A 19,808-nucleotide genomic window follows, 5' to 3' on the forward strand; every position below is an offset into this window, starting at 1 on the left:
AACAGTCTAAGAGGACAAGATCTGGAGAGCTTCCATGTTGCTGAACCAGAACCCATTGCTGTAGGTGGTGCATCCCAAACTCCATGGGGACAGACGTTCCTGTGTTCAGGACGCTTTCAGATTTTGTCCTGTGTATCTCTTGATCTGGCTGTTCATTCGTATCCTTTAATATCCTTTGTAATAAACTGGTAATCTACTATGTAAACTAGATTGCTAAGTACTGTGAACCATTCTAGCAAATTAATCAAACCCAAGGAAGGAGTCCTTGGAACCTCCAAATCAACAGCCCGCCAGCAGAAGCACAGGTAACAACCTGGTCTTGTGATTGGCATCTGAATTGGAGGACTGGCTTATGAGACTGAGCCCTTAACTTGTAGAATCTGATACTATCTCCAGGTAGACAGTGTCAGAATTGAGTTGAATTGCAGGTCACCAGCTGGTTTCTGAGGATTGCGTGGTGATGTGGAAAAATCCTCCACATTGGAATTGGGTGCAGAACACTTTAGTTGGTCACTCAACATCTATTTCTAATCACTTTATTCCTTGTCTTCCTACACTGTGTCATAGCCACTTTTTTTTTTTTTAAGACATTGCCTTGTGAAAGAGTTATTAATTACCTCAGCAGTTAGACTGGGAACCTTGTGGATCCCTAACGATGCCCACAACATATGGGTACTAAACAACAGTTGTTGAATAAATAGTAACGGCCTGGGGTTCTTATTTTCTGAAATTCTACCACTGCAGTCACCTTTACTGAGATACCATTCTATAACCAATAAAACTAAATAAAGCATGGCTGGGGAAAGGGCAAGAAAAATAGAGGCTGTGATATGGATGGAGACTTGAAAGTCAGAGTGGTAGGATAATGAAAATTTCTTCTGATGTAGAGACTTCTGCTGCTGGTAATGCTGGGCTAGATAATTCAGACCAATCCTCCGACTGAACACAATTTTAAAAGCTGGATGAAACATAAAAACATCTTCTTAAAAGCACCAAAGACTCAACAAGGGAGTAAGAAATTACTGGGGTCAAGTTCTGAGAGTGGTTGGGAATCTAGAAACATCAGCCTAGCACGTGGGGTCAATTTTGCCCTAGAGGCATTTGCTAATCTAGAACAGGTGGCTGAGAGGCTGCTTTCAGTGCTTTGCAGGGTTGGAGCAAAAGTCAGAGTCCAAGGACCACCAAGACTTGGGACTTGAAAACCCACTCGCTTTGGCTTGGGATCCAAAAGGACTGTTGCAATGTGAATAAGAGTGAACCATAAAAAAACCAGCCCTTACACAGACCACGGTCAATGGGTAGCCCACGAATCTCAATCCCTGAAATTGGATTGAGGTAATTCTAGAGTGTTCATTTCCCCTAGACACTTGGTAAATGAAGTAGAAAATTTTCTTTGGAGGAAGATAACATCATCTCAGACCTCAAATTTCCACAAGAGCTTTTAAAAACAATGTTTGACATACAATAAAAAATTACTAGACAGATGAGGTGCTAGGACTCCGGAAGCAAGAACCAGCAGAAACAAAGGACAACAGATCAGCCTTAAAGGGACTCCAAATATTGAATGGTCAAATTTCCCTTTGAGATTATCGTATCGTTTTGGTGTTACAAAAATTTATGCAGTATAATTACAACAATTAAAAGAAATAACTGATATCAAGTAAAAAGCAAAAATAGAGCTAGAAAGAAATATACCAACCACTTTTGTGTTAGTGGTATCTGAGGGTGGTAAATTATAGCGTTTGCTTCATCTTTTCCCATCTCTGTATTTGCAAATTTTCCTTAATGAAACTTTATACTTGGAGACATACTTTGGTGAAAGATAAAGTGGCAACAAGTATAACACAGAGCAGGGCTTAAATCACAGGTATGCAACCTCTACAGTTGCGGGGCGTGGGGCGGGGGAAGTCCTGTACTCAGAAGGGCCTCACCCCTGGTTTAAAACTCTGCCGGTTGCTCTCTTGAAATTCTTAATATATATATCAATACATTTAAACAAGAAGCCCCACGCTTTCATTTTGCGCTTGGCGGTGCAATGTAGACCTAGAGGCAATTACATGTTGACCCTTATGCAGATAAGGAAACAGAGATTTAAAGAGGTTTAGAAAGTTGCTCTTAGAACGGAGTCTGACTGCAAAAGCACATGCTCTTGACACTTTAGACCAACACCAATACACACAGAGTCACTGCTGCTGCCTTTCCGGCCCACAATAGTCCTCAAAGTCTAGTTTCCTCATTCCCAAGGTCAGACGGCGGGGGAGGGTGGAGGCGGCGAGTGAAAGACGCTCATGCAGAATTTTTCAGGGATGCGCTGCAAACGCAGCCCGGAGTATTACATCCACAGCTCGGGAAAACCCACCCGAACAACCCTGGGTTCCAAGAGCTTGTCCTGTGTGCCCAACCAACACGCTTCCAACTCCCTCGGCGCCACATTTCCCACTCCCGAGCAAGTGGCGAGATACGGAGCGGCTCCTGCAGCCTTTAGATACGAGGTACACTCATACCCTTCCGCAGCTTCCCGCCTCCTCCAGACGCACGTGTTTAAAGAGTCCCTGCTCCTCCCCACCCAGCCCCACCTCGGCGCGGCCGTCCTGCCCCGCCTACGCCGCTGGCTTCAAGTTTCCTCGGAGAGGCTGGCTGGCGCAACCGCAGCGGCGGCGACGACCGGGATCCTGCCTGCGCTTGGCCGCCCACCTTTCCCCAACCCCGGCCGCCTCAGTCTCCGCCCGCCGGGGAGGGCGTGCTCGGCGGTGCCGGAGCCGAGAGGGAGGGGATCCCCGGCTGCGCGTCTTCACTTCTCGCAGTGGCACAGGCGGCGGCAGCAGCAGGTGGAGCGAGCTTCCGCGGCGAGCAGCTCTTGGCCTGAGATCCACTCCAGCTGCCCGGGCGGGAGCAGGCCCGCTGGGCTGGAGCCCGTGCCCGGCCCGGTCCAACCCCTCGTTTCCGGGGAACTTGTATTACCGAGGCCGGTGGGCCGGGGGCCGCAGCAGGGGCCGGGGCCGGGCGCGCCCAAGAGCGCAGGGCAGCCGTGGAATCCGCGTCCGGGGCGCAGGACCAAGGGGACCTGGCTCTTCCCGGCTACCTGAAGACCTGTTCTCCAGGGACTTGGGAGCAGTTCGGGGTCTGCCCGGGCACCTCGCTGGACGCTCTCGGTTGGCTCCTGGCTGGCGCGGGAGAGTCCCGAGCGGCGCTGTCGGCTCTCCTGTGTGGCTTAGGCGCGGAAGGCTCTTCCCTGGGATTCCGGGGCCACGGGAGCTGTTCACGCGGTCCTCCGTGGAGTCCTCGCAGCCCTCGCCGTGTTGTCTCGAGAAGCTCGCCGGTTGACGCTAATCTACAGGAGTTCTCTACTGATTTGGTTTCTTCCTCGATTTGGGGACAGTTCCCGCCAACGACGCCCGACGCACTTATTTTCGCAAACAAGCAGGAGTCCCGGGTCGCCAGAGCCTGCGGGGATCCTGGCCCCGTTCGCGGACCCTCAAGGCGCTTTCCTCTTGGCGTACCTTTTTTGCCCCCCTTTTGAGGGAGTGCGGTCCTTGAGGGGGACAACGGCTTCCTAGGCGCTGCTTTGTGTGTGGTGGGGTTGGAGTGCGGGCGGCCCCCGGCCGGCCATGGCCTTCACTTTCGCTGCTTTCTGCTACATGCTGTCGCTGGTGCTGTGCGCTGCGCTCATCTTTTTCGCCATCTGGCACGTGAGTAACCGGCAGCGGCTTCTAACTCTTTCCTTTCGCCCCCAAACGCGCCCCTGGCCACCTCCTTCCTCAGGTTCCCGAAGATGCCACCTCACTTTATCCACATTGCGAGTGTGGACGGATGGGAGGCCGGCTGCGGCGCACCCGAGTCGGCGCACCCGACTCTCTGCCGCTCCGTTGTCCCAGGGCGGGAGACGGTTCGCGGCAATCCTGAGGCCGGGCGCGCCTTCGGTGCCCTGGCTACTGGCTGTAGGCGGAGGGACCGCCGGTTTCCGGGGCAGAGCACCCTTGCCAGGGCCTGGCCTTGTGTCCCAGACCCCGGGGACTAGCGTCTACAGCCCCATCTACCCCCTTACCTCCCCGGCCTCCTCCTCTGCTGCCCGCGGGAGGCGAAGGAGAAGCGCCACCGTCGGCCCGGCAATTAGTCAAGTAACTATAACAACTAAACATTTAAAATGTCAGCATTTGTGGTGGGTTGCATTTAGACATAATTGGAGACAAAGTGGAAACACGACGGGAGCGCCTTGTAAGAGGAAGTAGGGAGAGGCCGGGCCCGGGGAGCGGAGTGGACGGGAACCAGGTGATGGAGTTCGGCAAGGAAGGCAGCGGGCGGTGAGGACGAGAGAAAAGCGAGGAGAAGGCAAGGGAGACTGGGGAAAGACGGGCGTGAATGAGGCTGTGCAGGGTGGTCACGTAGAGAGAGGTGGAGGAGGGCGAGTTTCCTCCTTTGCCTTCCTGGGGTCCGAGACAACCAAGTCCCGAAAGACTTGGCAGGTAGCACATCTCCGCTTGGCCAGGTGCGCAGCATCTCCAGCGGGCACAGACTTGCGTGCTGCCCTTCCTTGGGCTACACCAGGTTGAGGGCAGTCGTGGTGAGTCCTGGTTCTTCAGGGGTGGTGTGGGAATAGTGGACAGAGTGCTTCTGAAGAGAGGGAGAGAGGAGTGAGGAATGCTGATTCTTTCATAAAGACAGCACAACATTGGCCAAGTCAGTTAAACTCCCAGAACTTGGTCCTCTGAGGTTGTTTAAGCTCCCTGGCTTCACCCTCAGAAATTTGGTGGGAAGAATGGTTAAGGTCACACGTTTTAGAAGGAGAAGCACCTCAGTGCATCTTCCTGCCCAGCAAGTCAGGCGGCAGGGAAGGATCCCAAGATGAATTCCTGGACAAGGCTCTCTGGCCGGGAGGAGGGGAACCCCGCGAGGAGGAAGACTTCTAATTATGTCACCTTAGGGAAGACGCTTAGGGAAGACATCTCAAAAGTGAGAAAGTTGACCTGGATGATCTCCAAGCCTCCCCTGATGTCTAAGATGGTGTAAGTCTGTGAATCAGTTGCCTTAGGAATCTGGGGGTGAGAGAGAAGGAATTCAGACATGAGAATTTCGGGACTGATCAAAAATGCTGCGAGTGAGAAGTGATGGGATTTTGACCCATCTCTTCCTCTGCACGGGAAGGCTGGGTCTAATCTGCAGCGGAGAACTGAGCCTTGAAGTTGTTGACAGTTGTTAAGGGAAAACAAACCTTTACCTAACTTAGAATGAACAAGGGGTGCAGAACAGATCGTGCCCAAACAGTGCAGTGGACCTCTCCTAATGTGTTTGAAAGGAGCTTTCTGTGCTTCTTTGGATTTGGCGTTTGCAATGTAGAAGGCTAACTACCTCTCTTCTTCAGAAATACTTTATTTGCTGTTTCTTTTTGTTTTTGCCTTGGCCAGAGAGTGGCAGGTACCAGAGACCTCCATCAAACTATCAGGTTTGGAGTTCTCTGAATTAGCCCTTGAAGCCAAGCAGGTAACCAGAAAGAATAATTTTCTCTCACTCGGGAAGACAATAAATAATTCAAGAGCAGGTTAATTAAATGGGTAGTTTGTGCACCTGGTTGACTAACAGACATTTGACTCAAAATCAGGCATTGCTGTGATCCCATGTTGGCCTCTACTCTTCAGGTTTCCAACACTCACCCCCTTGTCTAGGGGTAGCTGAATGCAGTCAGATTCCAAGTCTGGGTCAGGTCCTGACCTCATCCCTGACCTGGCAAGATTCCAGTTTCTAATGATGGAAAGAATTTGTGCTCTTTGAATTCAAATTGCGGTAACAACTCAGTCTCAGCCCCTTTTCCTTTCCTAGTCTTTTCCTTCTCCCTCTGTCCAAATCAAACATCCCAAAGCCCTACTGCGTTGCTTTCGTCGCTGAACATTGAAAGGGGAAATCTGAGACACATCGACACAATCTGTGTACGCATTGTGTGTGTGGGTGTTGGTTATAGGCGGGTAATTATTTCAACCAAAATTTATGTTGGTCTGTGTTAGACTCTGTGTTTGCTTTCTTTTCAGCTTATATTCCTTGTATATTTCTCGATCTGACGAACCATATTGATTGCTTACTCTATATTGACATCCCAAATAGTGAATTGGGCACTTAACGGTATATAGCAGTTAAAAGACCCACCCCACTGCCATGTCTGGGTTGTAAGATAAGAGGTTAGCACTTTTTCTTATTTAATGGTACACATCTACGTAGGGATAGTAAGAGTAGTTACTATTTATTGTCTGTAGTAGGCCAGCCTTAGGCATTTACAGAGGACCCCTCAGATGTACCTCCAGCTGTTTACCTGCCTCTTCTTCCCACTGGAGGTCTGGACACAAGGATGGATGTGGCTGGCTGTAGCACAACATTTTCTTTCCAGTCTTGGTTTTTACTTTGAAAATTTATCTGCATTTGTTTTCAAATGAGAAGATTTCAAATTACCAATTTATTTTATATGAGCCACTGTCTTTGAGTACATTTGTCACATTTGGAAGGTGCAGAATAAAACCGAGGGTTTTGGTTTTTTGTTGTGTGTGTGTGTGGATTTTCATACCATCAGGCACATGGCCCCTTACTGCCCAGGCAGCCTTTTCATCCTCACAACTGACATTTTACAGATGAAGAAACTGTATCAGAGAGGTTATGAAACTTGCCCAAGTTTGCACAGCTGGGATGTATTGGATCTGAGATTTTAGCTGAGTCTGAGACTCTTAGGCCCGTGTCCTTTTTTTTAACCCTAGTCACTGCCTTCGGATTGTTTAACTTTGATAATAGTGAATAATGTTTCTATCCAAAGGATTACCTTTCTCTGTATAAATGAAATATTTGGAGTTGGAATTTCTGATTGGCGTTGAAACAAGAAGAAGATGACACCAAACATACTATGTATCCTTTTTAAAAAGAGGAAATTCTATTTCGTTTTTTAAAAAATTATTTTTCTGCTTATAAAATTCTACAGGTTCATTGCCCCAAATTTTGAAAGTACAGGGACATAATAAAGGAACAAAATCACTACTAATCTTATCATCCAGAAGAGATTTGGGTGTCTCTTTTTCCAAATATGGTGTATACGTGTATCTTAAAACATTGCATACTGGATGTTTAGAAGAAAAAAAAAGTGTTCTAAAGGGTTTCAGATGTGAAGTGATGTCTGCTTCCAGCCAATATAAAATGAACAGTGTTTATTAGTAAGAGCCCTCTCAGCTCCAGCTTGGTTGAGCCTGTTTGCAGACTGTCTCTTTTATATAAAGACAGATGAAACCATTCTTTGGAAAGATCAAAGATTCATACCAGTTATTTCAGGTTAAAAAAATTTTTTAATATCTAGAGTCACTTTTTAAAACTCTGAGTTTTGACAACATACAACTAAAATTAATTCCCAATAATATTTCATTGGATTCCCGGCAGCATTTGCTACTGGAGAGTTTTAATGGGGCCCTGACAGATGATAACAAGTAGTACGTACTGAGGGACAGTTTTGCTAGGTGAAATGTCTTTATGGTTGATCCTTTCAGCCAGTTCTAGCCTGTCAGAGATTCAGTCATAGGGAACTGAGTAAACCTCTCAGTTTCTCAGATTATCCATCTGGAAACAAAAAATGGGTTTACATAAATGATAGGATGCCTGGGGTTGACGATAGCCTGTCCCTTGAGGACCCTCCTTTGGCCTATTCATATGATGCTGAGCTCTTAGCCATGTCTTATCTGGTCTCCACTTTGTGTTCTGTCCGAGGCATCCCCATGCCCCCCACCCCCGCCGGTATCTCACTTTGACATGTGATGTTTGCACCTCCTGCCTCCCCGATTCCCCTCCTCTCTGGTGCCTCCACCTGGTTCTCCACTGCCTCATAGCTAGCACAGGAGGATGCGCCACGAGAGCAGGGACCCTTTCTGCTCACCATGGTTTCTCCGGAGTCTGGAACTGTGCCTGCCATGTAGAAGGGGCTCGGTAAATCCTCATACAACTTAATGATGAGGCTGGCAATATTCTTAATTTGGCATAGAAAGAGAGACAAACAGGAGACATTCTTACATATGCTAAAATACAGCCAAAATATAAAACACTAAAAGAGATAGCTAAACCAAGATTAAGCTTTTGGACTCTCATAGAGCCACCAACATTTCTGTGCGAAGCGTCGGAGGCATTAAACGACTTGGTTGGGACACTCCCTGCTACAGGGCACAGGGACTGCAGACTAAGGGTGGGATCTCAGGATATCTTATGGGACAATGTCCACATCAGTTTGGTGTTGGGGGGGCCTGTCACGGAGAGACCCCTGCCGCCAGTCTCCCACTCTTGCCGTCTCACAGCCCCAACTCCATAGGTAGATTCTATTGCCTCCTGGAAATGTGCATTTTATTCCTCTTTGCAAAAGGAAAGACTTCTACCCTCTTGGATCTAAATTCTGCAGTTTTTTCACTGTCTCGCTCACATCTTACCATCGTCAACTCTGCTCACTCCAGCCTCCCACAGACTCCCGAGACAGCTCACATGGCTCTCTTGCTGTTGTGCACATATGACCTTGCATGAGGACACACTTTCACATGTGTGTGCCTGGGCTGTCTACGTGCAGGAGAAGCAGATGGAGGGCAGGGCCCTTACCTGTCCACGTTATGCATTTGCAGAGCTTAGGAGGACACAGTGACCACGTGGGGAGCACGTGGCTGGTGGTTCTCAGACTGGCCGTGAAAGGAGGAGTGAACGTCCCATCTTTGGTAGCCTCGTTTGGCTTGGGAACTCAGAACTCACCCTTCAAAGAAACGAGGGAGCCTGTGGCTCTGGGCTGTGGTGGCTGGCTGTGGGAGCAGTGCCTGGGAACTGGCCCGGCTGGGTGGCTGTCCGGCTGGGTGCTGTGGGTGCTGGGTGCACTGGCAGCTGCTCCTACCATCTGCTCCGAGACTCGACTCGGAAGGGAGAGTCAGCGCAGTACAGCCTCCGGGATGCAGCGGCCAGGGTCAGGGCCGGATGCCACTGTCAGAGACAACGGCTTCGCCCTCCGGGGCTGGCCACCACCACAGGCCTCGGCACTCCTGTCTGTGACGGGGTGCTGAGAACAGAACCTTCATCACCACCTGACTCCGAGGCCATTGTCATAAATGAACAAGTCCATTGCTCTAGCTAAAGGGTTTGTAAGGGCCTCAGTTACATACAGGCCTGGAGAGACAGAGGTTGTGCAGACGCTAATTCAGCGTGTGTTGAATTGGACTGGGTGTTCCTGTCCAGTCTCCGTCAGTTAATTACTCTAGCCCAGGTTGAGACTCAGCCTGCCTGGTCAAGCAGTCTGTTTTCTCTAGTTCTATCCTGTTGCTACCTTTTGCTCAACCTTCTCTGTGTTGCCCTGGTTACCTGAGAGAGAAAGTGGTTTCACCTAGCCCCGCAGTTTCTACTTTGGGCTGTCTCTGGCTCCTCTAGTTTTTCAAATTGATTAAAAAAAAAATTTTTTTTTTAATTGGGTAAAGTAGACATAACATAAATTTGACCATTTTAACTCAGTTTTAAGCGTACGGGTCGGTGGCATTAAGTACATTCACATGGTCGTGCAGCCATCGCTACCATCCCTCTCCAGAACTTTCTCATCATCCCAAACTAAAACTCCATATCCATTCAACAATAACTCCTCATTCCCCCTTCCCCTCAGCCCCTGGCAACCACCTTTCTACCTTCCGTCTTTAGGAATCTGACTACTCTATGTACCTTATATAAGTGGATTTATACAGTATTTGTCCTTTATGTCTGGCTTATTTTACTTAGCATAACGTCCTGATTGTTCATGTTGTAGCATGTGACAGCAATTCATACTTTTTAAGGTTGAAGATATTCTGTTGTACGTATGTACCACATTTTGTTTATCCATTCATCTGTTGGTTCCACCTTTTGGCTGTTTTTGTGAATAGTGCCGCTGTGAACATGGGTGTGCAAATATCTCTGTGATACCCTGTTTTTCATTTTTTTGGTGTATAGACCCACAAGTGGAAATGCAGGATCAAATCGTAATTCTGTGTTTAATTTTTAGTGGCTCCTCTGATTTTACAAGCAGGAACTCTCTTGGTCCCTGGTCTTTGCTGCACCAACTCTGCCCTTTGTTGACCCTCTGGCCCCTGTGCGTTGCTTCTCTCTGTGTTCCTCTAGGATGGACCAACAGTAGGGTCCCAAACAGCCCATGTTTATTTGCTTGCTTAAATATCTGGTCTGTTTGGCTACATCACTCTGGAATCCTCAGGTCTTTTAGGTGAATAAAATAGTTACGGAATCTTTCTTCAAGTCTTAGCATTGGGTCCTAGCTGTCAGAAGTTATAAATGCTCCTTAAACAGATTTTACCAGAGACAAATCTTGTGGTTTGCCGTCATCCCTTGACCACAGTCATTTCTTCCAAGGGATTTCATCAGGAAGAGCTAGCAGTGTTTTCCAAGATTTTAGGCCTGAGAATGTTTTGGGTATGTGAGAACTGAGAAATGCACCTGACATTGAGAACGAAGGGATCTTGTGCAAAAATTCGTTGTTGTTGTTCATTCAAACCATTGCATTTCAGCTCTTGAATCAATGGGAGGCCCAAAGGCCTAGCACTTCATTTGGTGGCTGCCAGGGAGGCGGACCAGGCAACCTTACCTGGGCCGCAGAGGAGTCAAAGACTCAAGTTCGGGCTTCCCTGGTGGCGCAGTGGTTGAGAGCCCGCCTACTAATGCAGGGGACACGGGTTCGTGCCCCGGTCCGGGAAGATCCCACATGCCGCGGAGCGGCTGGGCCCGTGAGCCATGGCCGCTGGGCCTGCGCGTCCGGAGCCTGTGCTTCGCAACGGGAGAGGCCACAACAGTGAGAGGCCCGCGTACTGAAAAAAAAAGAAAAAAAAAAAAAAGACTCAAGTTCATTTCTGCTCCTAAGCTGGGGACTGCTGGGGCTTGGAAGTGAAGCAGGTTTCAGCTCACAGGGAGACAGTTTGGAGAATGGCTTCATTTCCTAGTCTCTTTAATCTGCCTTGGGTCACAAAAGTGGTTTTAAAAGACAAACCAGATTTGTAAAAATGTCATTCACACACACGTGCACACAATTAACACCACAACGAAAAATACTCCCCAGCAATGCAAATCCCACACTTTCCTGGCCATAAATTTTGGGAGGATGGAATTAGCTTTTCTCTGTCTCTCTGGGGTCAGGGTGGGTGTAGGAGGTGGGGCATCCCTGTGTGTCCATTTGCAGTCCACACGGTTGGGGTTGAATGGCTTAGTGGGAGCAATTAACTATGCACTCGTACCCAACCCAGTGTCTGCTTCTCACCACGCAGAGGGTCGGGGCCAAGGGCCCCCACCTGTGTCTGCATAGTCTGCCCTTGAGTACAACCAACACCTGGGACTACTGGTGAGCTGAGGTCGTATTTCTGTGATGCCGTCTGGCCAGATGGAGCCATGGCCCCTTGTCCTCTGCAGTGTCTGTAAAAACTGTAGGTCTGTACTCAGGACATGTTTCCAACTGAATGACACACTGATTACTTTTCTCTGGATGCCTTTCCTTTCTAGTGAGGAAGAAACTGCAGGCCAGGCCACTGTGAATCCAAGGTTCATCCCCCTCTCTCCGTTCCTTAGCTTTCCCATTCACGTTCTTTTCCGGTTTTGGCTCCCCATTTGTATTGTTTCCTTCCCTGGCCAGCGGCCTGCACCCAGAGCTCCGCTCCCGGGCTGCCCGGCAGGTGCTCCGGGCTGGCTGGCATCTGTGGTTGTTGGTGAGTCCCTGGCATTAGGGATCCCAGGCCTTGACGGCTCTCTTTCCTTCCTTCCTTTTCCCCTTTTTCTACTGCTTCCTTTTCTTCCTTTTCCTCTGCATATATCTTAGCTCTGCCGGAGGCCACACGATATTACTTAGCCCAGCTGGAGGGCCTGAGCGCTGGGAAGTTAGCTGACGCCACCTCCCTCCCCCAAGGCATCTAGAACTGTGGGCTGATATTTCCAGAGCATTAGTTTTAGGTATCTTTTCTGTTTTTGTGTTCACATGGTCCATTTTGATGATGGCATAAAGCTCTCCTGCTGAGGAAAAGTGCAGGGGAGGAGAGCAGAGTCTTGGAGCTGACTTTCCTTTTTTTTTTTTCCTTATTGGCAACTGATTCATGAACCCTAAAAAAAGAGTTGATAGCAACATAGCCAGCTAGCGATAGCAGCCCAGATGGTCCCCTATATAATAGAGACATTTGTATCTTGGATAAAAAAATATTTAAATGTGTTCTGTGAACCTTATTGAGAAAGGAATTCAAGGGCTGTGGGTATGGAAATAGCCAAAAGATTCTAGTCCCCCTGAATGCAAAAATGAAGAAATGGAAATTGGGAGGTGTCAGGCTGAGATATGGGGGACTCCAGTGCGGGGAAGATGGGTTTGGAACACATGGCACTGCTCTTGTCTGTCGGCCTGAGGTAACCCACCCTCGGGTGTGTCAGGGGAGAGGGGTCCAGTCTGGTCGTGTGTGTGTGGAGGTGGAGCTACGTGTCCGGTCTGTGTCCACCCAGGCATACTGCCAGCTGTGGAGGCTTCACAGCAGCTGTAGGCAGACCAGGGCCAAAGAGAACAAATTTGCGCCAACGGTCTCTAAATTTTATGTTGAACAGATATACAGATGCTGCTTCCCATCTTCCTTTCTCCGTTCACTGGGAGATGGTACAGGCCCAGTGAATCCCATGGGCCGGCCTGAAATCTTCATAGAACGTTTATTCTCATTGTCCTGTATCCTAAGCAGGCCATCGCGGGGGGCTTGGAGATTCCTGAGAGGCATTCTGAATTGCGGTGGCATCAAGCTTACGTTGGCCACTTTGGAGGAGGGAGGGGGAGGTGATTAGTAACAGTCACTGAACTGGAGTGTGTGAGGGGCCGTGCGTGGGGAAAGCCGGCCTCTTAGAGCGCGTGGAGTCACTGTCTGGAGTTAGGGGCAGGGACCAGATGCCGAGAGCGTAAAGCCACTTCGTCATTACCGGACTGTGACTTATCCCGCGATGATTCTGCTTGGAGGTTCTGGAGAGTGATGAGGAAATTGAGCTGAGACCAACCAAGCATATGTGCTGACTGGAGAAAAGTGACTGGAGAAAAATGTGTTTGGGCTTGACATCCTTTTCTCTCATTGGTTGGCAGTTTTAGAACCAAAAGGCCTGCCCTAGAAAGGGGCTGACAGCTAATGAGGCCGATGAGCTGCTGCTGCAGCAGCTCTCAGCAAGCTGCCCTGGGCTTTAGACAAGTCCCTGCATCTCTCCGGGCCTTTTGTTTTCGTGTGTGTAAAATGAAGATGCTGAGCCAAGTGCTCCCTAAGCTCCTGTCCAGCTCCAGAATTCTGTGGTCCTTGCATTGCCTGCTATATGCATCTCATCCAGTGCTTGCTACGTGCATCTTGTATTTTTCTTCCTTTTCTCTTGTCATAGCTTTTCTTTTCCAATGGCCTCCCTGGGCATTCGGTGTCCGATTTCTGTGTAGGGAATGTACTGATTAAGGTTCTTAGAAATCAGTGCAGGCCACCTTAATCAAAGAAGGAATTATGGAAATAGAATTGGAGTGCTCCTAGAAGGATGGAAAGCCTGGGAAACAAGACTTGCAGCAACGGGATAACCTTGATTTTGATTGCTGCCCACTCTGTCTTCTGTCCCTGATTCTCCTTCTAAGGATGGAGTGTCTTACGGGCTGAGCCTGGGTCAGTGCCCCCTGTGGGTTGTACCGAGTGGTGGGTAGAAGTAAGACAGGGATCTTCAGGCCTCCCCGGTGGAAAGACAGGCCCCTGGGTTTACCCTCCCACCAGGACTGTGCTCAAAGGGAGAGAGGTAATTCTCCAGAGGAAATCAGAACGGTGTAGGAAGGGGGCATGGATGTTGACTGACCAAAAAAATGACAGATGTTCACTACTTGAGCCCTTCAGTTTAACTGTCACCTCCCCTGTAATCGGAGAAAGCAAAATTTTCTCTAAAGCGAAGGTTAACTTGTTACCACAGGCCCTGTGATGTGTTTTCCCAAGGGAGTTGCCGGAAAAGCTCTTATTTATCTTCATTCTCAGCTTGATGAGGAACAGCTGTGCTCTGGCCAGGAGGATGGACTTACTGGACTCCCGGTCCTGAGTGTGTTTCCCCCACTTGAGTGACGACTGCCCACTGCCCTTTGTAAAGTCTCCATCTTCTCATCCTTAAAACATTCCACGGAGGCAAGGTGAGGGAGCCTGCAGCTTTCACAGAGGCCACTGGATGACAGCTTTGCAGGAATTTAGCAAAGTGCATGCTAACCTAGAAGGTGGAACAGCAGTTGTGTGAATCAAGAATAAGAAAAAATGGTGTCTTGCCAGTTTGGTGTCCTCCAGGCTATTTAGCCCCAAATTCTAGAGCGTACGTGGTAAAGTGAAACCTAGCTCTTCCTTTTCCTCTTGGAAAAGCAAACCCTTACCCTCAAATTCCCTCCTCTTTCTGAGAAAGTCCCCCACTGCCCCTCATCTAGACTGTGCTGAGCAGATCTGCTCAATTTCCATTCTCTGCTTCATACAGAGTCCGGGGCAGGGGGGCTCCCTTCCAAGCCCTGTCTGAACCACTTAATATGACCCCTCTGCATTCCTACCAGGAGTCACTCTCTTATAATTAGCAAAGTTGGCAACTTCCACCACTGTACAGAGTAAGTTATTTTGCTTACTTTGACAACTGAGGCAGCATCAGTTGTCTCCCGAGGGGAGAGGTGATGTTATGGCTCAGAGCTATGCCGTGTGCCGGCACCTCTGTTAAAATTAGCTCCTCCGTCATTCCAGGGTTGTCATGAAGGAACCAAAATGAAGTTTGGTGTGGCAGGATTATTAAAGCCAAGGGAGAAATGACTCTAGGACCAGCATGGTGTTTTCAAGAGGTCAGTCCCACTGAGCCACAGGGAGGCAATCGAAGTGCTGGGCCTGAGACATTGACCTTGGAGAGAGAACGCCGGCAGCACCACACCGAGAATTGGCTGCTGGAGCTGCTTCTTAGTCCACGTAGTCCCTCAGTTTTTCAGTTTTTACTTCCTTATATCAAAACACCAAGTGGAGGGCTTCCCTGGTGGCGCAGTGGTTGAGAGTCCGCCTGCCAATGCAGGGGACACGGGTTCGTGCCCCGGTCCGGGAAGATCCCACATGCCGCGGAGCGGCTGGGCCCGTGAGCCACGGCCGCTGAGCCTGCGCGTCCGGAGCCTGTGTTCCGCAACGGGAGAGGCCACAACAGTGAGAGGCCCGCGTACCGCAAAAAAAAAAAAAAAAAAAAAACACCAAGTGGAATATCTTTTTCAAGAAAAAAAAATCGATAAAACAAATGAAAACCCAAGCTAGTAAAGCGTCTGGGGTCCAGGCTCAGTCAGCTGTTAGGGAGCGTGGGTTGCTGTGCATTGGCCCACGGCACCCTGCACTCTACTTCTTCTGGAAATGAGGCCGAGTTGGATGGGTTAGCTTTACGGTTTGCTGATTTGTTTTCTTTTTATTGACTTACGTTGCTGACAGAGGACAGAGTCGTATAATCGTATAGTCCTGGAATCCCGACACGTAAGGCGACCTAAGATCATCTGGTCTGTCTTCACGTCTGGAATGAGGTACTTGAACCCAGAGAGGCGAGGTCATGGCTGAGCCCAGAGCAAACCTCCAGGTTTCCAAATTCCCCTGCCAGTTGCTTCCTCCAGTCCAGAGGGGTTTCATCAGGCAACTTGTCGTGTTTTACAGCTACTGAAATAAAGAATAAAAATATATCTTCTTGACCGTCACAGCTGTGCAGACTAAATCTTCATACTTCCCCAACAACTCACTATCGGATTTTGTGACATTTGGTTGTTTTCTAGATGGAGCTAAAGAGAACAATGTTGGTTGAATTAAGAAAAGAGGGACATGTAATATTCCGGCAATCTCCATATTTAATGTATTGCATAGCTCTGAGGAAGATGTGTGTTGAGGGTTGTTTCAAAATTTTCGTTTATTTACAATGCTTTATCTTTGAGAGGTGCCTTCTCCCCTCGTGGACAGAGGTTTCCATTTGCGAGGCCTGGACGTGTGGGTAGTCCAGATTCAGGGTCCTGATTCAGGACGTGTGCAGCACCCGGTGCCCGTCCCCAAACCACGTGACATGTCAGTTCACCTCTCTTTGGGTTGCAGTGTCTTTAATCTTCAAACAAGTGGGTCTTTTGTTCTTCCTGGTGTCCTGACTTGGGGGTCACCTTCTTTCCTGCAGCTTTCGTGCAAGATGATTTGGTCACACATCTTCAGGGTCAGGTTTCGCACTGGCCCCCCGCCCCAGCCCCTTGCCTTGAGAAGGTCTTTGTAAACTGTCAGTGGAGCCACACCGTTCCTCCCTTTTGTCATGGCGTCTGTCCTCTGACTCAGCCTTAAAGGACACAAGGTCATAAGCTAGGCAACGGCTGGCTTGTTGCTCACACTGTGGCTGTGTAACCACTGCCCTCTCAGGTGGGTGTGGACAGCGCTATGGTGGTGTGTCCTCCACCACTAGATTTTCAGTTGATCCCTTTGGCCAGTGAACACCTGCCCTCTGCACCCCGACTCCCAATCCCTCCCAGGTGCTCTCCTCCCTACCAGCAGCACGTGCGACCCTTGCCTTGCAGAGGACAGTCAGATGCGCTTGTGATTTCGATGCTTTGCCAATGGATGAATAAGAAAGACATACAAAGCAAGTGGCATTTCCGGTTTAGTATAGTGACTCCAAGATAGAAACCCCGCTTTGGAGTGAGATGGGAAGAATGCTTCGCAGCCATGTCTGGGGAGAAGGTGCCAACCTGCTGGTGGACGAGGCAGGGCTAACCTGCGCCTTGGACCCGGGACCTGCGAGCGTTGGCCCCGCTCCATGAGCTTTACGGTCACTCTGGGTGATGCTGAACCACCTGGGAGACGGCGGGCGGTGTCTGCAGAGGATGCAGGTGAAGAGTTGAAAGCCACAGGGAGATGCTGGAGGGACACAGGATGGTGATGGGGCTTCAGCCCAGCCCCTGCCTCCAGGCTGGACAGGGTCCGCCTTTTGTGGAACCTCTGCGAGGCTCCACGGCCCGCCTCTGCACTCTGCCCGCCAGGCTGCTCGTCCCAACGGTCAGGTGGATTCTCTTCGCCTGTTGTGGACCCTTCTTCCCTGTGTCACGTCAGGCCTGACGTTCTGAATCTGGGCTCTAGAACTCTCCTCCCGTTTGCCTTTCCTGACTTCACCAGCCACATTCCACTGCTCTGGGCCTCACCCTCCTGCTCTGTGAAAGGAGGTGGCCGGGCTAGTGTCACCCCGAGATGTTATTTCTCAGAAGGGTAGGGGCCGGGACTCTGTATTTTTAGAAAGCTCCCAGGTGATTGGGACATGCAGGCAGCGTTAGGAAGCGGGGGGGCACTGGACCGGGGATCTCCCCGACGGTCCATGGCTCTTTTGAATCTTATTTGCGAATGATTCCTTTCCAGGACAACACGTTAAATAAAGTGAATCACCTTGTCATTCCTTTACTCTCAGTTTGGTTCCACATGTGTACCTCTAGCGTGTGATCCTTTTATTTGCAGTTCTATTTTCTATTTATCTGTACAGTATTTCCATTTTTTCCTTCTCCAGGAAGTTTCCTATGATTTGCTCCCTACTCTCTGGTTTCTCTTTTGATTCAGGGCTCCCGTACGCCCTCAAGGAGGTGTATCTATCTCACAGCAGAGAGCAGTCCTTACTGTTTTGATGAGGAAGTGTGTTCTCTTGGTTGTTTGGTCTGTGAATTTTCATTCCCCCCTAACTAGGTGGACTCCTGACTGTTCTCCCCTCCCAGCAAGGAGCCTGGTTGTCAGTAATCAGAGGCCCAGTAAACACGATTGATCTTTGACCTCTGTCTTCTACGGCAGCGGTCCCTAACCATTTTGGCACCAGGGACCGATTTCGTGGAAGACAGTTTTTCCGTGCACGGGAGGGGGGCGGGTGGGAGAAGGGGATGGTTCAGGCAGTAATGCGAGCGCTGGGGAGCAATGGGGAGCGGCAGATGAAGCTTCCCTCACCTGCCCACCGCTCCCCTCCTGCTGTGTGGCCCGGTTGCTAACAGGCCGCAGGATGGTACCACTCCGTGGCCCGGGGCTTGGGGACCCCTGTTCTATGGGACATTGACGGCGCTGTTCACTCCCTCCTTGAAGTGGACTTTCAAATACAAGAAGCCCCTTTATCTGATGCTTCTGTGCTTCAGACCTCGGTCAGGTCCACTTGTCCCCTCCTCCCCCAACACCGCCCCAGCTTCAGGCCCAGCTGGCTCGAGTAGGAGGGGGACAGGGCAGAAGAGGAGTGACATCGGCTGCCCGCCTTGTGGCCTGCAGTTTCCTTTGGCTCTCCGTCGTGTGGGAGTGCAGGCCGGAACACCTCTGGTTGGTGACAACGGTCTTCCTACATCACGGCCTCAGCCCACCTCTCTGGGCCGTGGTTTTCCCATCTGTAAAGTGAGGGCGTGGGCATAGTGACAGCTGAAGCCCCTTTCTGTTCTTAAGAGAGGCCCCACTCACGGCCCGGTGCCCTTAACAACAGGTACCTGCAGAAGCGGTTGATGAGAGCTGCTCAGAAAAGTCCTTTCTTTGCAAAGGATGTTGGTGTCAAGTCTGTCTGGGGAAGCCACGTGTGCGCTCTGGTGGTTCAGACTCTCGGGCCCTTTGTGTCTTTTGGTTCCTGTGATGATCTGAATAATTTATTTCCCCTCAGCATCCCCACTGCCTTTTCCAGCTCCTCTCTGCTCGTTAGCGTCTGTGCCCTGAGTGGGCAAGGCCCAGAGGGGCAAGGGAAGTGAGGATGAATTGGTGGAGCGGGGGCGGCACTGGGCCCAGGGACAAGAGGTTTGGGTGATGAGGGAGGACCTCTGCCACCATCTGCTGAGATGCCCTGTGTGCCATCACTCGAGGGATGGTGAGTGGTCGTTTAGGGGCAGGGCTGTTAGGGGTGGGCCGAAGACCACTGCTTGTCGCTTCCTGAGCGGCGGGTCCAAAGGTGAAGGAAGAAGGAACACTCGATTGTGAAGAGGAGTTGGAGGTGACACGTTTCCCTTGAAATAGTTGACGTTCCACCACGATGACACTGAATTATTGTACTTTGCATTTGCTATATTTGCTTCCTTGAGCAGGCAAGTGCAATCCCCCAGGGCCTCCGAGGCTTATCTTCAGTGCAATTGGGATACGAAGATGCTGCAATTAGAGTCTTCGAGGCGCGGTGTGGTGGTGACAGAGCTGCTGAGGGGAGCGGCCCGGGCTCAGCCTCCCCTGCAGACCCAGGCATCACCCCGGGCTGACTTGAAGGGCGGCACCTGCTGCGTGGAAGGCGGTTTAGCCCCACCTGCAGGGCAGGCCTGCAGTGCCTTCGGGAGGAAAACAGAAGGTTCCCTTGCCAGGGAATGCGCCTCCCTGCTCACCAGTCATTTCCCGGGGGTGTGCCCAACATGACCATGTATGACCCAGCCGGGAATCCCCCCTCCATCCATCCCGAGCTGGCCTCTCTGAAGTCCTGCTTTTATTCAGCGATGCTGTCCTTTCCCAGGTACGCTGGAGACCCTGAGAGAGCTCTTCCTTGCCTCTCCATCCCCCAACTCCGTGTGCGGAGAAGCAGGGCCTTGCGGTACCTTCCAGTCTTTGCTTCCCCTTGCAGCCACCAGCCCAGCCCAGGACCCCAATTTCTCAGGCCCCGAAGGAAGCCAGGAACCGCCAGCTCTGTGACTAATCAACTCATGACGTCCGAGTGGAACATTGCCGAGAGCACGGTTTCCACAGGCGTGGCCTCTGCTCCTGCAGACTGAACTGGATTCCAGGGTCTATCTCAGCAGTGGTGCGTTTCTCAAACGCAGGACAGCCAGCTCTCAGAGGCTGTGGGCCTCTCGC

The 19,808-nt window shown here is 50.4% G+C and overlaps 1 protein-coding gene across 5 annotated transcripts in view; it reads left to right on the plus strand.

Moving 5' to 3' along the window:
• The window catches only part of CNIH3 (cornichon family AMPA receptor auxiliary protein 3), a 271,804-nt gene that overhangs the window by 152,033 nt on the left and 99,963 nt on the right, over window positions 1-19,808 (plus strand). The window contains exons 1-3 of one of the 5 annotated variants that reach the window (XR_009536361.1): window positions 2,766-4,118; window positions 14,007-14,155; window positions 14,739-15,142. The exons of 1 other annotated variant lie outside the window; for it this stretch is intronic. Coding sequence is in view for 3 of the 4 variants with exons in the window: in XM_060127665.1 (XP_059983648.1) it covers window positions 3,609-4,118; window positions 14,007-14,090 (594 nt within the window). In the remaining variant the exon portion in view is untranslated. Of the gene's footprint in view, window positions 1-2,765; window positions 4,119-10,341; window positions 10,429-14,006; window positions 15,143-19,808 lie in introns of those variants that run through there. 3 more of the 5 variants (XM_060127665.1, XM_060127676.1, XM_060127694.1) reach the window with 3 other exon arrangements.

The sequence above is a fragment of the Lagenorhynchus albirostris genome, chromosome 2 (genome assembly GCF_949774975.1).
Source record: "Lagenorhynchus albirostris chromosome 2, mLagAlb1.1, whole genome shotgun sequence".
Classification (NCBI taxonomy): domain Eukaryota; kingdom Metazoa; phylum Chordata; class Mammalia; order Artiodactyla; family Delphinidae; genus Lagenorhynchus; species Lagenorhynchus albirostris.